General features: G+C 42.5%; 1 protein-coding gene across 1 annotated transcript; it reads left to right on the top strand.

Annotated features, from left to right (window-relative positions):
• Positions 1-1452: 1452 nt before the first annotated feature.
• Positions 1453-12980, top strand: LOC148891971 (homer protein homolog 3-like). The gene is made up of 3 exons (XM_089007909.1): positions 1453-1674; positions 3190-3346; positions 12615-12980. The coding sequence occupies exons 1-3, from the start codon at positions 1670-1672 to the stop codon at positions 12813-12815; spliced, it is 363 nt and encodes a 120-aa protein (XP_088864035.1). The 5' UTR covers positions 1453-1669; the 3' UTR covers positions 12816-12980.
• The last annotated feature ends 4932 nt before the right edge of the window (positions 12981-17912 follow it).

The raw sequence follows: 17912 nt of genomic DNA, 5'->3' as shown, positions 1-17912 counted from the left end.
TGATTACGACCAAAGTGCATCGCAATGTCCTGTGCTCCAAAAGTTTGCTTGTGCTCCAAAAGTTTGCTTTGCGCGAGGTGATTGTTAGACGCGAATGTGACATTTTATTCGCCCCGCCTGCCTTCTTTTGCGTTTTATTCCGCGTCCGTGGAATCATCGGACTCGCGCCTTTTGTTGTAATAAAATCTCTGCCAGCACCTACGGGACTCGAAGTGAATGCAGATGACATCGAGGAGCTTGTTGCTGACCATAATGAGGTCATCTACACAGAGAATTTGATTTGCCTTCAAGAGGACAAGCCGAAGCAGGCCATTCAGGAGTTGATGTGCAGGCTTTTATTGAACAGTTCCATTCAGAAAAGGCTATAAGAATCATCAACATGATGAATGATAATGTGATGCCTCAGTTTTGTAAGACCTTACAAGTCAGAAAGCAACAGGTGTCAATTAAGAGACATCAATGACCATCACAAATGTAAATAAAGTGACTTTATTATACAGTGCAGTGTATTTCTTTCATTACAATACAATAGCACATTTATTATGCACAGGATAAGGTAGGTTGTGTGTAGTTTTAAGGCTTATTTAGTTGAAAAGTATATTTTATGGAAACCTGGGAACGGATTATTCCCATTTTAATGGTTTCCTATGGGAATGTTTTTAGAGATACACACTTTTCGCCTTAGACACTCTGTCTGGGAACCAATTAAGTTCGTAAATTGAGGTCTCACTATGTATATATATATATATATATATATATATATATATATATACAGTAAAGTCTCGTTATATCGATATCGGATATATCGATAGTCCCGGTTATATCGATACTATTTCTATGCACGCACTGAGAAAATTACATGCAAACAGGGTCGGATATAGCGATAGTCCCGGTTATATCGATATTTTTTGGACTCCCTTGAATATCGATATAACGAGACTTTACTGTATATATATATATATATATATATATATATATATATATAGATAGAGAGAGAGAGAGAGAGAGAGAGAGAGAGAGAGAGAGAGAGAGAGAGAGAGAGAGAGAGAGAGAGAGAGAGAGAGAGAGATATGACGGCTGAAGAAACCTTTTCATCCATCTTTTGCAGTCTACATATGGACAATATAGAGCAGGCATGTCCAGCGGTGGTAATGTAGAGCCGCTGTCCTGTACAGTACTGTACAGTATTAACGTTTCACCAATCACGAACCACAAGTGCTGTAAATTGAAACTCAAAGAGGATGTTGAACGCTTGAAAGTTCCACCGTAATTGAATCAATATAGCTGTGTGATACTTTCAAATTGGTACTCCGCTTTCCTTGTCAAAACGTTAATATGCGACACACTTAAAATTAAGACATGACGTACTCGCGAGATGCTGCAATTCGTGTTGCTTGCAGCAGGTGGCATTCTCTTGATGATGCAGACTGAAAAGTACAGGGAGCAGGAAAGTCGGATAGATCACGCAACAACAAGGCACCTCAAGGACTGTGGACAGAATAGAAAGAGACGAGGAAGCTTCCGGGATTTGACACTTTCCAGGTGTTATAGTGCGGTGCTGCAGCAGCAACCTCTCCAATTCTGCTGGAAGAAAGGCAGGAAGAAAACATCTTGACTCTTGGATGGAAAGTGGAGATTGAAAGACACGCTCGTCGGTTACTATAACGACATGGGGTGAGTTTTAGCATTATTTCTTTTATATAAAAACTAAGAAAACACAATTTATTTTACTGCCTAATCTCACTCTAGAAAAGATGCGTCAAACAGTTTTTAGGATGTTTCCTCATCACAGAGAAAGGTAAGGTCATTCCCCTCGGTATCCGGAATGTATTATATAATGTCCATATTAAAATTGATAGACAGTACTTGTTTGATTTAACGTGAAAATCCGGATGCGTGGATTAGTACAGGGGTGGCCAACCAGTTTCCATTTTACTGTTAGTGAAAAGAGCGTCAGACGCACAAACTCGTGCACGTACACACGCACGCGCGCACACACAGAGACTTAATTCGTGGACGCACACTCATACGCGTGCAAGCGCACTCGCATACACGCACGCACTAATAAAAATGCGTGAAAAAATTGTACACACCCCTTTTAAATGCCAGATTTTTCTTATATGGGGGGAGTTGAAAATATTTAATTGGAAGTCAAAGTCAAAAAAGTCAGACAACTTTATTGTCAAATATGCTAATATGCATGACATACAGCACAGATGAAATACAGCACAGATGAAATTACTGTCCTCTCGGACCCAGCATGCAAGGCACTTAAAATGACTTTAACAAACATAATAAACATAATAAACATGAAAACGCTAATTTGCCAGGAGAGGGGAGCCGCTGCGTGTAAACACGCCGCCATCTTGGGAAAAAACAAAAACAACATAAGATGACAACACAAAGACACAGAGAGTCAGTCATTCATTCTTCAGGACTTGCTGTACCCTCTTAGTGATATGAAGCAGTTCTAGATGAAAGAGGAGAAAGAATCAATTTCAGCAGTGGATCAGGGACGTCAGGGTGGAATTTGCACGTCTAGTACAAGCTAAATGTTGAAAGCTGTAGCATCCATTGACGAAAAGACATTGACACATCAACATACGTGACAGTTCAACATACGCATGGGCGCTCTGCGCTGACGCTCCTTTCTTCTTATCGCGGGCTCCTCAAGCCATGCATCCATCCAACGCAGACTGTCCAACAACACCGACCTTTCCGCTGAACAAAGCGGGGCTGTGAAGATGCTGCCCATTACAGGCGCAAAAAAGCACAATGGCCCCAAAGCTGTCCAGCGATGACAGTCGAATGGCATCAACATTCCTCCCATTCAAAAACAGTACTGGCATATTCATGCTGCCGAAAAGGCGCAACCGCTCAGCACAGTCTCCTCCTTGATGATTGTCGGGGCCAAAATTGCTGAAAACAATCCGTATCCGTTCCACATGACGCACAACAACACAATGTGACAAAAGAAAACACAATAACAAGACAAAAACAACAAAAAAAGCAAGGCTCATGAGAGCACTTGCTGACGGCTGCCTCCTCAGGCGCCATCTTGGGGGAAAAAAACCAAACCCTGTAAGGTGTAACTTTGCCATGTGTCTTTCTAGGTGTCATCTTCACCACAAAAACAGGTCAATCTCGCTGTCAAAAACAACCATTATCATTCTTGTTCTTTTCCCCCAGAGAGCAGCCAATCTTCAGCACGCGGGCTCATGTCTTCCAGATCGACACAGCCACAAAGCGGAACTGGATCCCTGCAAGCAAGCATGCGGTCAGCGTGTCTCTCTTCTTCGACTCCAATCGCAACGTCTATCGCATTATCAGTGTGGGCGGCACCAAGGTGAGGACTATCATAATAATAACAACAATAATAATAATAATAATAATAATAATAATAATAATAATAATAATAATAATAATAATAATAATAATAATAATAATAATAATAATAATAGGGGCGGCCCGGTAGTCGAGTGGTTAGCACACCGACTTCACAGTGCAGAGGTCGCCGGTTCGCGTCCCGGTCCGGCCTCCCTGTGTGGAGTCTGCAAGTTCTCCCCGGACCCGCGTGGGTTTTCTCCGGGCCTCTACTTTCCTCCCATACTCCAAAAACATGCATGGCAGGCAGATTGACCACACCAAATTGTCCCTAGAGAGTGACTGTTGTATGTCTTTGTGTGCCCTGCGATTGGCTGGCAACCAATTCAGGGTGTCCCCCGCCTCGTGCCCGAAGACAGCTGAGATAGGCTCCAGCAACCCCCGCGACCCTAATGAGGAATAAGCGGTACGGAAAATGAGATGAGATAATAATAATAATAATAATAATAATAATAAATTTGATTTCCAAGCGTCTTTCAGGACACTTTACAATAAAAAAAAAACAATACACAAAACAATAGAACCATAAATAAAATGATAAATAATAAAATAGCTGATTTAACTAGACCATGAATGCTATTTTAAACAGATGAGTTTTGAGGTGGGATTTGAAAGTAGGGAGGGAGTCAATATTACGGATGTTGGGTGGAATTGAATTCCAGAGTTTTGGATCAGAGCAGCTGAAAGCTCTGCACCCCATCATGGTGAGACGTGCAGAAGGCACATAGAGGTGAAGGGAGGATGAGGATCGGAGGGACCGAGAGGGATCGGAGATTTGAAGCAGGTCAGACAGATAGGGAGGGGCAAGGTTATGGATGGCTTTGAATGTAAACAGAAGTATTTTGAATTCAATACAAAGTTTGACAGGGAGCCAGTGGAGCGGCTGGAAGACGGGTGATGTGGTGAAAGAAGGAGGTTTTAGTGATGATCCGGGCTGAAGAATTTTGGACGAGTTGGAGTTTATGGAGAAATTTCTGATCGACACCGAAGAGAAGTGAGTTACAATAATCGATACGGGAAGTGACGAGACTGTGGATAAGGATAGCAGTGGAGTGAGGGGTGAAAGAGGGACAGCAACGATTGATATTACGGAGGTGGAAATATGCAGACCGAGTTATGTTATTTATATGGGAGTGGAAAGATAGTGAGCGATGGAGGATGACACACAGGCTCTTGACCTGAAGGGAGGGGGACACGGTTGGACTGTCAATGTTGAGAGAGAAAATGTTTGCTTGTTGTGTAGGCTGGATTTGGTACCGACAAGGAGAAGTTCCGTATTTTTCACTGTTAAGCTTGAGAAGGTTATGGGAAAGCCAGGATAAAATTTCTGAGAGGCAAAGTGAAAGGGATGAAGGTGGAAGAGAGGCATCGGGTTTGCTGGAGAGGTAGAGTTGGGTGTCATCCGCAAAGCAGTGAAAGTGAGTGACTACATACTGTATGTGTATAATTTAGAATTGCTTCAATTATTGCATAAATCTAAACCTGTGACTGAACACACAATGCTGCGTTCAGTGAAATAACCCCCCACAAAGCCTCATCACCAAAACTGTAATCCAATTGGAAAATTGTGTGGTGTAGGATAGATTTTCTGACTTGGGTCAACCATTGACAGAAAAATGAATTCCCAATTTGATGAAAATATTTTGCAAAAACATCTATCTTCTAGTCAACAGAAAATAATTTATCTCTGTACTGGCCAAACCAGTGATGGGTGCCACTGATGCGCCGACACACGCGCCGAAGTGCTTACTGCTTCAAGACAGTCATGTCACCGATGTATGAACTGCGGAGATTTGGCAAATGCATTCATCAGGAAATGTGTCTGGTAACTCGATTTACCCGCTGAAACGATCTAAAACTCACGATTCTTCATGGACGTCTTTGTGGATTATGGAGCAGATCCAGGGTCAATGAAAGTTCTCTGCCCTGTGGGAACATTGTGACCCGCTTTCAGAGCACAAGGTATTTATTTCATTCACCTTCTTCTATTTAGTTCCTCTCAATTTTGTTACTTGTCTTGTTCCATTCTAATTGAAATTGATTTCAAGGTAACTTTTTAGTTTTTCATTCACTTTTTGCCCCCTCCAGGTGAAATGTCAGATTTTCTTTCTCGGCACAAATTCTTCTACTCAATGCTGAAGCATTATCAGGTCCAAAATGAGACTGAAGTTTCCAAAAGACTCAAGATAAGGTGAGGTAAACAGCCATCCACTTACTCACTGAAATGTCTCCAATGTGGGATGATTAAAAGCTTTCTGGTTCTGATTCTAATGGTTGCATTGTTGATGATAAAACTGAAATTCTCCTCGTTGGTACCAAATCCACCTTGAGCAAAGCTAACAGTTTCTCTCTCAATATTGACAATTCGACCGTTTCTCCCTCCCATGAGTTGAAAAGCCTAGGTGTCATTGTTGACAGCACACTATCTTTCCACTCCCATATCAATAACTTAACCCTGGTCTGCGTACTTCCACCTACGCACTATCAATCGTCTTTGCCCGTCTCTCACTCCTCACACCACTGCTATCCTCGTTCATAGTCTTGTCACCTCCCGGATTGACTATTGCAATTCACTTCTCTTTGGTGTACCTCAGAAACTTCTCCACAAACATCAACTCGTCCAGAATTCTTCAACTCGGATCATCACCAGAACCTCATCCTTTCACCACATCGCCCCGTCCTCCAAGAGCTCCACTGGCTCCCGGTCAAATATAGAATCAACCATATCTTTCTGACCTTCTTCAAATTTCTATTCCCTCTCGTTCCCTTGATCCTCTTCCTCCCTCCGCCTCTGTGTGGCCCTCCCTAGCTCAATGGGTGACAGTGCCTTCAGCTGCTCTGCCCCAAACTCTGGACTTCATTCCTCCCAACACATTCGTAACATCGAACCTCTTCCCACCTTCAATTCCCATCTCAAAAGCCACCTATTTAAAATTGCATTTTCTGTGTGGCTCTCTCTCGTGTTTCTATTTATCATTGTATTTTATTTATTGCATTGTATTTGTGATTCTATTCTATTTATTATAGTTCCTATGCTTATCTGTGACTGTAAAGTGTCCTTGAGAGCTGTGAAAGGCGCTTAAAATGTAACGTATTATTATTATTAATTATTATTATTATTATTATTATTATTCTTTTCCTTTTGGCTTTTCCCTACAAGGAGTCGCCACAGCAAATCAGTGCATAATTAATTGGCAATCAGTATGCGTGATTCATGCATTCTTTACATCACATTTAACAATCAAGTTTCCAGGAACGAGTGGCTTAATCCGGCACCACGAAACTTCATTTTCAAGGACTGCCAACCCATCAATATTGAAGGTTTCAATCGTGAAGGTTTCAAGGAACACTCGTTTTTTTGCCCAAAAGAAGGTTTGAGTGGAAATTACAGAAACTGGCAGTTGATTCGCATCCCGCTCCGGCCTCCCTGTGTGGAGTTTGCATGTTCTTCCCGGGCCCGCGTCGGTTTTCTCTGGGTTCTCCGGTTTCTTCCCACACTCCAAAAAGATTGAACACTCCAAATTATCACTAGGTGTAAATGCAGATGATTTGTCTCTGCGTGTCTCTGCGTGCCCTGCGATTCTCTGGTCACCAATTCAGGGTGTCCCATGCCTTGTGCCCGAAGACAGCTGGGATAGGCTCCAGCACCCCCCACGACCCTAATGAGGAATAAGCGGTACGGAAAATGGATGGATGGATAATAATAATCTTCTTTTCCTTTCGGCTTTTCCCTTCAGGGGTCGCCACAGGGAATCAATATCCTCCATCGATCCCGGTTTTGTGCATCCTCTTCTCTCACACCAGCTACCGTCATGTCCTCTTTGACCACATCCATAAACCTCCTCTTCGGTCTTCCTCTCGGTCTCCTGCCTGGCAGTTCAAGGCTCAGCATCCTTCTGCCGATATAGTCACTCTCTCTCCTCTGTACATGTCCAAATTATCTCAGTCTGGCCTCTCTGACTTTCTCTCCAAAGCCTCTAATATGAGTTGTCCCTCTAATGTACTCATTCCTGATCCTATCCAACCTGGTCACTCCCAAAGAAAACCTCAACATCTTCAGCTCTGCTACCTCTAGCTCTGCTTCCTGTCTTTTCTTCAGTGACACTGTCTCCAGTCCAAACATCATGGCAGGTCTCACCACTGTATACACTTTTCCTTTCATCCTAGCTGAAACCCTTCTATCACACATCACACCTGATATTTTTCTCGAGCCGCTCCAGCCTGCCTGGACACGCTTTTCCACCAATTTTCCACACTCTCCATTGCTCTGGACAGTTGACCCCAAGTACTTAAAATCCTCCACCTTCTTTATCTTTTCTCCCTGTAGCATCACTCTTGCACTTGGATTCACACACATGTATTCCGCCTTGCTGCGACTGATCTTCATTCCTCTCCTTTCCAGGGCATATCTCCACATCTCTAGTTTCTCCGCGACCTGTTCCCCGTTTTTGCTACAGATCACAATGTCATCTGCAAACAATATGGTCCAAGGAGATTCTTGTCTAACATCGTCTGTCAGCCTGTCAATCACCATAGCAAATAAGAAGGGGCTTAGAGCTGACCCCTGGTGGCGTCCCACCTCCACCTTGAATTGCTCCGTCACACCGACGCACACTTCACAACTGTCTTACAGTCACGATACATGTCTTGCGCCGCTCTAACATACTTTTCCGTCACTCCAGACTTCCTCATGCAATGCCACAGCTCTTCTCTGGGCACCCTGTCGTATGCTTTCTCCAGATCTACAAAGACAAGATGCGATTCCTTCTGACCTTCTCTGTACTTCTCTATCAGCATTCTTAAAGCAAACACTGCATCTGCCGTACAAGGACAACAAGGACACTTTTAAATGCATTTATTTACTTTTGGTAAAACATTTTCTTGCATGGTGTAACCTCACATCATGATAAGTCGTCCACTGTAGTAACCTCTGTACTTCAAGGAGTTAATACAATTGTATTGAATTGTATTTTCTTTTTTTAGATGACCCATGGCAGCATTTGGATGACATTGTGTGGAGACTTGGGAGAATTGCGACTGCAGATTTGATGGCTAAAGTCCAGCGATATTTAGCAGAGAGAAACAATGTATCCCAACCTATCGCCATTTATAGAGTTCTTGTGTACACGGCATCATCAGTGCTATGTGAGCATGGGTTCTACACAGCAGAACAAATCAGTTTCAAGAAATGCAACAGAATTCATTTCAAAACATTGGAAAAATGTTTTTTTTAATAAAACAATTTTTTACCTCCAAAACGTTCACAAGCATCTTCATTTTCAGCCCCTCCCACCCTCTCTCGGAGGGGGTTGCGGGGGTTGCTGGAGCCTATCTATCTCAGCTGTCTTCGGGCATGAGGCGGGGGACACCCTGAATTGGTTGCCAGCCAATTGCAGGGCACACAAAGACATACAACAGTCACTCTCACACTCACACCTTGGGACAATTTGGAGTGGTCAATCTGCCTGCCATGCATGTTTTTGGAGTGTGGGATGAAACCGGAGGACCCGGAGAAAACTCTGGGTCCTCCGGTTTATATATATATATATATATATATATATATATATACACACACACACACACACACACACACACACACACACACACACACACACACACACACACACACTGAGGCTGCTTCCGGGATTTTGATTACAAGCAACAGTACTTCACTGAGGAGGGGGGTGGGGGTGGGGGGGCTTCAGCTGATCTCAGAGCACCTGGAGTCTGACCCACATTCCCGCTTCCCAGAAAGCTGCCCAGTCTTGCCTCCAAGTGTATAATCTTCATCGTTGCCTACATCCAGCTTGTGATGTTAACCTTGTCACCACAGCCAACATGTTATGTCAGCCATGGCAAGGCAGAAGAGAGATGACACAGTCAGTCAGTTTGTCGGAAGGGACATGAGGACACAAAGGCGAACGGCTTCTTCTTGGCTGCGATTCCAAGATTTGAAGTCCGTGCCACGCTGAGTTGATGTCGCAAGCTTTTTACATAGGTTTGAGCTCATGTCTTTTTCTTTTTATCATGTAGTCAGAGGGAGGACACATTTACTGGTGAATCTGCTGGATGTGATGCAAAGGTCTCTGGAATTGTGGATTTACAGTGAAACCAACATCCTCTTGTGGAAAACCTTAAAAACAAGTTCGAGACTATGCCATCACAGAGAACTGGCTACAACCTTAATTTGTCATCAGCATATCACGACAAAAAACACTTTGTCATAAAGAATTCTCAACTCACTTGAACAAAGGTCCATGGTGCTAATATCCCACAATTGTTTAGGTACATAACAGAAGAGTTTTCCAATCTCAAAAATCTGCTAAACTGTTATTTTACTGAAATCTGAGAGTTCTTCATTGCATGCAAAAAAAAAAAAACTTTTCAATGGCCTTTCAGTTCACTTAAATGGGGAACATTGAGTTGTTAATCGGGCGACGCGGTGGTCGAGTAGTTCGCAGTCGCAGAGGTTGTTTGTTCAATCCCAGCTGTGGCCTTCTCAGGTTTTGTTTACATGTTATCACTGTGCTTGTGTGGCTTTTTGTCCGAAAATTCCAGTTTCCTCCAACATTACTCCCAAACCTTTTTTGGAGGCTGATTAGCCACTTTCAATTGATCTCAGGTGTGTGAGCGCAAATGGTTGTTGGTCACCGTGCCCTGTGATTGACTCTAACAATTTCAGGGTGTCCACCGCCACTGCCAAAAGACAACTAACTGGGATAGGCTACAACGACCCCCTTGACCCTTGTGGGGAGAAAACTGTTCAGAAAATGAATGGATGGATGAGGAGTTCTATGAGTAAACTGAGTTCTTAACATGCCAATGAAACAAATGAAATTCTCAAGCACTGCATACTGTAAATCACAATTTGTCAAATCAAAAGTAAAATTTGAAGTTGATGGAAAACTAATGAGAATTGGATAATCGGTTTTTCTTTCAAAGATATGAGTGCATCAAATTGTACTAAGGTCTGTGTAAGATCTCAGTCATACAGAAGTGGTCCATCAATGAAAAGGTTTCTTCAGCCGTCATCTGTACTTCTTTGGAGGTGTCGGACGTTTCACTTCTTATCCAAGATGCTTCTTCAGCGAACTAAAGTATTGCTGGTAGTTTCAGCCCGATATATATATATATATATATATATATATATATATATATATATATATATATATATATATATATATATATATATATATATATATATATATATATATATATATATATATATCCCTACTGTCCAGACATGGCGGTATCGGACTCTGCCATGATAGGTCCCTGCTCTCATGTAGGGGGGAGCAGAGTACTACTCCCTGAGGCTCCACTGATTACTTCAATTGTCCTGCCTGAGTATGAGGTCAACGACTGACCTGATTGCCCCGTTTGCCCTGGTATCATCAGTCTGTTGTATGAACGATCCAAATTGAACCTCACCCCACCATATCGGTTTAGTGAAGGATTTAGCTGTTTTATGAAAATAGATTATTTTACTCCCCCTAAGATTTTAACCTCATTGTGGTCAAATGAGTGGTTGATAGCTTTTAGGTGCATATGTACTGCCGATTGAGGCCCACTAGTATTATCCCTGCCATGTTGATAAAGTCTTTTTTGAGAATTTGTTTCGTCTCCCCAATGTATTGCTCTTTACAATTTTCATCCTTACAATCTATTGATGCACTAATTTTTGCCTTAAAGTGTTTATCGGTTTGAGATAAGTAGGAATTTTGTGTTGCCAAAGGACTCTGTAGTTTTTCAGAAACTCCTGCAATGTAAGGTACTGCTACTCTTCTCCTTTTTGTATCTTCAGAATTTTTGGTTTCATTCCCTATTCTTTCAAAAAAAGTAGTGCATCCAAAAGATAGGCTGCCAAATGAAAAACAAAGTAATGCAGTTTATTCAATACATTGTAAGAATGAAAATTGTAAAGAGCAATACATTGGGGAGACTAAACAAATTCTCACAAAAAGACTTGATCAACATGGCAGGGACAATACTAGTGGGCCTCAATCGGCAGTACATATGCACCTAAAAACTATCAACCACTCATTTGACGACAATGAGGTTAAAATCTTAGCGAGAGAAAATAGATGCTTTGAAAGGGGAGTAAAAGAAGCTATTTACATAAAACAGGAAAATACTTCACTAAACCGCCATGGTAGGGTGAGGTTCAAGTTGGATTGTTCGTACAATAGAGTGCTTAGGCAAAATAGGCTTAGTTATGCCGATGAGGTGATACCAGGGCAAATTGGGCAATCAGGCTAGTCGTCAGTCAGGACAATAGAAGCAATCAGTGCAGCTGCAGGGATTAGTCCTCTGCTCCCCCCAACCTGAGAGCAGGGGCCAATCATAGCAGAGTACGGCACTGCCACGTCTGGACAGTAGGTCCGAAAAAATATATATAACCGGGACTATCGATATATATATATATATATATATATATATCGATATATATATATATATATATATATATATATATATATATATATATATATATAATAATCCTCGTCTCACCCACCATGGGTGGTGTCTGTCCCCATTTCAGCTCGGGTCCTCTACCAGAGGCCAGGAAGCTTGAGGGTTCTGCGCAGTATCCGTGCTGTTCCCAGCACTGCGCTTTTCTGGACCGAGATATCCGATGTTGTTCCCGGGATCTGTTGCAACCACTCGTCGAGTTTGGGGGTCACTGCCCCGAGTGCTCCAACCACCACAGGCACGACTGTCACCTTTACCTTCCAGGCTCTCTCCAGCTCCTCTCTGAGCCCTTGGTATTTCTCGATTTTCTCATGTTCCTTCTTTCTGATGTTCCCATCACTCGGGACCGCTACATCCACGACAACGGCTTTCCTTTCCCCTTTATCTATGACCACGATATCTGGTTGGTTGGCCATTACCATCTTGTCAGTCTGTATCTGGAAGTCCCACAGGATTTTTGCTCGGTCATTCTCATATATATATATATATATATATATATATATATATATATATATATATATATATATATATATATATATATATATATATATATATATATATATATATATATATATCGGGCTAGTATATCGGGTAAACTCCCAGCAAGACTTTAGTTTTCTGACTAAACCTCTTGGATAAGAAGCCAAACGTTCGACACCTTTAAAGAAGTCCAGATGACGGCTGAAGAAACCTTTTTATCGACAAATTATACTAAATGAATCGACTTCGAAATGTACCAGTCAATTGTTTTTTCTTGCTAGGCCATTATTAACTGCATTGTTACACCAAGCATGACATTTACGAAGACATCGCAGAAGTTTGGTCAGTGGGCTGACAGCAGAGTCAACACCGTCTACGGTTTGGGCTTTGCTACAGAGCAACAACTGCATCAGGTAATGGCTTTTCAGCAGAGACCCGAGTCCTGTGCACATTTTTTCGCAGCGATTTCCCTGTGTAATTAACATATTCACGGATCGTTGGGTTTTGACAAGTTCTCAGAGAACTTCAAAGACGTAAAAGAGGCAGCTCGTCTTGCACGGGAAAAGTCCCAAGATAAAGAACTGGCCAACACAGTTCTCAGCATCTCTGCACCACAGGTGAGCACAGCGAGAACGCAAACGCATCAAAGTGCGACACATTCAACATTGAATATTTTGTGCTTGCTGTACATGATGTCAGCAAAGTGCCATTGCAAAGGTCAATATTTTGACTGTAAAATAATTTGTTTGGTTGTTGTGATTGTATTCTTGCTATTATTTCGTGTTTCTGTACAGCTGTGGCTGTTGTGAACACACAATAAAAGCATCTTTATTGGACAAGTATGTAGAACACACAAGGAATCTGTCTCCAGTAAAACGCGCTGCACTAGTATTGATGGCTTGAAATACAGTAAAGTCTCGTTATATCGATATCGGTTATATCGATAGTACCGCTTATTACGATACTATTTTCATTTCCCTTGCACATTTCTAGTCTTTTTATGTATAATTAGTACCGTTTAGTACGATACCCGGTCATTACGATAATCCGGTTATTACGGTGCTCCTTTTCATCCCCCGCCGGCCATTTTTGTTGTTTATATCAATATATCCGTCGCGCCATTGGTCAACTTGGTCACGTGTCTTGTTACGTGAACCGCCATCGGTCGCGCCATTGGTCGACTTGGTCACATGAGCCGCCATCGGTCGCGCTATTGGTGGACTTGGCCGTGTGACTTTGTCATGTGACACGCCATCGGTCGCGCCATTGGTCAACTTGGTCACGTGTCTTGGTTACGTGTCACGCCATCAGTCGCGCCATTGGTCGACTTGGTCAGGTGACTTGGTTACGTGCCCAGCACCCGTGTAGCAGAGCCATTTTCATTTTCAGACGCTAGCTCGTGTGTAGCAGAAGAGATTGAAGTGTTTGTGTTAAAAGGCAAAAATGGGAAGCAGAAGAAGATTGATGACTTTTTTAAATTGTATACATAATACAGTAAGATGTAAGCGTTGCAGTTTCCCTGTTGTGTTATGTACATGCCCACTGTACTGTATATGAATGCAATCGTTTTTTGCAACAACGTTTCTTGTTTTGTCTGCTGAAGCGCGATGATTTTGAAAATTATTAACATTCCATACTGTGTATTAAAGGACAGCCGATGTCACTTTTTACTTAAATGCAAATAAAAATCACTTCACGCCAAGGCGTCTTGCATTGCTTGTGAATCCAAACAATGGCTTCAGATTCGGATAATATGCTTTGTTGTTACACATCCAGTTATGAATATGTTTCAAATACACTGTAGTTCTGAAGATTAAAGCATACATGTTTACAATCATTAAAGAATTATATGTGCCATTTTGAGGCAACATTGGGGGAACATCTCCCCCCAAAAAAAAGGGAGCTAATGGCCAGCTCCGTTTCTTATATGGCGCTTGGCTGCCCTCTTTTGGCGGCTTTTGTTTAATGCAGTTCGGCGCAGGATCGGATATATCGATAGTCCCGGTTATATCGATATTTTTTCGACTCCCTTGAATATCGATATAACGAGACTTTACTGTAATTAATCTCTCTGGTTCGGGTTCTTCATGGTGTTAGAAGATGGTAGTAAAAATCGTTCGATCAAGTATCATCATAAACAAGGACATGACAAAAAAGTATGGAAGGACATTCCGTAATATAACGTCTGTGTAAGCTCTCAGTCAAACAGGAGTGGTCCATCGATGAAAAGGTTTCTTCAGCCGTCATCTGTAGTTCTTTGAAGGTGTTGGATGTTTCGCTTTTTATCCAAGATGCTTCTTCAGCGAACTAAAGTCTTATTGGTAGTTTCGGCCCTATATATGTCCCTTCTGTCCAGACGTGGCGGTGCCGGACTCTGCTATGATTGGTCCCTTTGTCAACATCGCAGGGATAATGGTCGTGGGCCTCAATCGGCAGTACATATGCACCTAAAAGCTAGCAACCACTCATTTGACGACAATGAGGTTAAAATCTTCACGAAAGAAAATAGATGGTTTGAAAGGGGAGTAAAAGAAGCTATTTTCATAAAACAGCAAAATCCTTCACTAAACCGCCATGGTGGTGTGGGGTTCAATTTGGATCCGGATGTCCGTACAACAGACTGCTTAGGCAACATAGGTTTAGTTATGCTGATGAGGTGATACCAGGGCAAATGGGGGAATCAGGCCAGTCGTCAGTCAGAACAATAGAAGTAATCAGTGGAGCCGCAGGGAGTAGTCCCCTGCTCCCCCAACCTGAGAGCAGGGACATATAGGGATATATATAGGGCCGAAACTACGAGTAAGACTTTAGTTCGCTGAAGAAGCATCTTGGATAAGAAGCAAAACGTCCGACACATTCAAAGAAGGACAGATGATGGCTGAAGAAACCTTTTTATCGATTCCGTAATCTAAGTTGAGTTTGTAAGACTTATTACAAAAAAAGTTAGTGGCCTTTTGTCCGGTTATTAGACGGGACTTCTTCAACAGAGTGGAAAGAGGAAAAAGTGAAGAGGAAGAAAAGGCAAAAGATGAAAGATGAAGTGGGTGAAGTATCTCAGAGGGGAGCGACAGTGAGGAATGTAGGGCGATGCTAAAATGATCCTCGTCAGCCCTCAAGGCATCACCTTAGACCAGGCGTCGGGAACCTTTTTGACTAAGAGAGCCAAACAAGCGAAATATTTCAGAATGTTTTTCAGTGAAAACCACACACACACGCACACGCGCAAAACGGAAAACCATTCATATCAATGGTGAGTATTATCATATCAAGTTATTTTCAATCATAAATTCTGACATTTTATTGAAATCATAATACTCATCATTAATATGAATGGTTTTCCGTTCCTCATGATTGGTAAAAAAATCCAGCCAAACAATCAGAATGAAAGTCAACTTGCCGGGTCCATACGTGAAATTTCTGCTCACTAGCCTGCACAATGCTCATTAGCTTGCACGTTTACTTTCTGCTGTCTCTCACAGAAGTACTACGTATATTTATGCTAACGTTAGCATGAGGCTTGGCATAGTGCCACTGATATTCAACTGTTTCATCAATGGTATTGTTTCATTGCAAATTAGAACCACGGCAGAACCTGTTCTCTCGACAAAGGCGAATCCTTCGGCAAAATCTGAAGTGTAGGACACTCGTTTTCTTTTTTTACTCGTCCGCTTAGTCAAAAGGGGACGTTTACCTGTTTCGACATCAACGGCACCTAAATCAGTATCATCCAATCAAATTGCGCTTTCAGCCAACTGCAGCCTAATGGGAAATGAACAGCGAAAAGGTGAGAATATGTACTGTATTTAGTTTTATCTGCGAGCCAGGTGCAATCATCAAAAGAACCAGGTATGGCTCCGAGCCATAGGTTCCCGATCCCTGCCTTAGACCTACTCGAGCACAGGTGTCAAACTGCTGCCCCCTGGGGACGTTCCTCTGCATGTCAACATCACGCCATGCTGGAACACCCCTGATTCAAAATCCTGACGATCCTGCAGAGTATGCTGATGAGTTGATCATTTGAATCCGCTGTGTTATAGTTTGGGCTCTTCTGCATCGCAGTTGGACACCTTTGAATCAAACCAAGTAGGGATACCAAACAAATGCGTTTTAATGTGACCAACATTTAAAAAAAAATCATGTCTGTCCATTGAAAGCCTGCAAATTAAATTAGTTCTATCCCATTGCTTTAAAGTGTCCTTGAGATTTTTGAAAGGCGCTTACAAATAAAATATATTATTATTATTACTCCGTTCCACCTGCCCCAAATTCATAAGAAAATAGAACTCAAAACCAATTCCAAATAAGTTGGGACATTATGTTCTATATGTTCAATATCATGTTCAACCTGTATTACATTGGATACACTACAGAGGCAATATATTTAGTGTTCATACTAGTAAATGTGATTGTTTTTAGTAAATCATCATTAACACGTTCCAAAACAGCTGGGACGATGGTCACGTGTATGACTGTATTTTGACAGCACGTTTTCTTTCAACAACATTCAGTAAACGGTTGGACACTGAGAATACTAATTGTTCAAGTTGACACAAATTCCCAGCAGACAAAATAGCCCATTTCCAACAGAGCTTGGGCGCCGTCTTGTGCATTTTCTGGGCACTACATTGGAGTTCAGACGGCTCGAATTAATACGGAAGGACTTCTTTAATCGATTGCAAACATTTATGCTTTCCTCTTCATAACTGTTTGACAAGGATATCCTCATCCTTGTCAAGCGAACAGCCATCAAGACTGTCCTCCACACACGGTCTTACCACAGTGCAGACTGCGACACAGATCACTCCCTGGTGTGCTGCAAGATCAGGCTGACACCAAAGAGATTCCACCACTCAAAAAAGCAGGGGAATCCTCGCATCGATGTCAGTACGATGTCCCAGCCAGATCTTGTCCAGCAATTCTCAGAGGCCTTCAAAAACGAGTATGACGCCCATCTCCAGAACAAAGCTATATCTATGTTTGCCACAGACAAGTGGGAAATCCTGCGAGATACCATCCACAAAACTGCACTGGCTACCTTTGGGAAGACAACAAAGTCACCTGACTGGTTTGAAGCCAAGTCAGCTGAGATGACCCCCGTAATTGAAGCCAAGCGGGCCGCATTAGCAGAATACAAACGGATGCCCAATGAAAGGAACCTGCAGATCCTTAGATCAGCTAGAAGCAAGGTTCAACGCACTGTCAGACTCTGTGCCAATGACTACTGGACAGAGCTCAGCCAAAACATCCAGACAGCAGCTACAAGTGGCAACATCAGAGGGATGTATGATGGCATAAAGACGGCAATGGGACCAACACAAAGCAGAACCGCCCCTCTGAAATCTTCGACAGGGGAAGTGATCACAGATCAGGCACAGCAGGTGCACCGCTGGGTGGAACACTACTCAGAACTCTACTCCAGAGAAAACGTGGTAACACCCTTAGCCCTGGAGTGTCTGCCCGTCATGGAGGAACTGGATGCAACACCAACAGAAGATGAGCTCAGTAAGGCCATAGATAGTCTGGCCTCCAGAAAAGCCCCTGGCAATGACAGCGTCCCTCCTGACCTCCTCAAGAGCTGC

The sequence above is a fragment of the Hippocampus bargibanti genome, linkage group LG11 (genome assembly GCF_051943395.1).
Source record: "Hippocampus bargibanti isolate YZ-2025 linkage group LG11, ASM5194339v1, whole genome shotgun sequence".
Classification (NCBI taxonomy): Eukaryota; Metazoa; Chordata; class Actinopteri; order Syngnathiformes; family Syngnathidae; genus Hippocampus; species Hippocampus bargibanti.
This window is presented reverse-complemented; position numbering and strand designations above follow the sequence as displayed.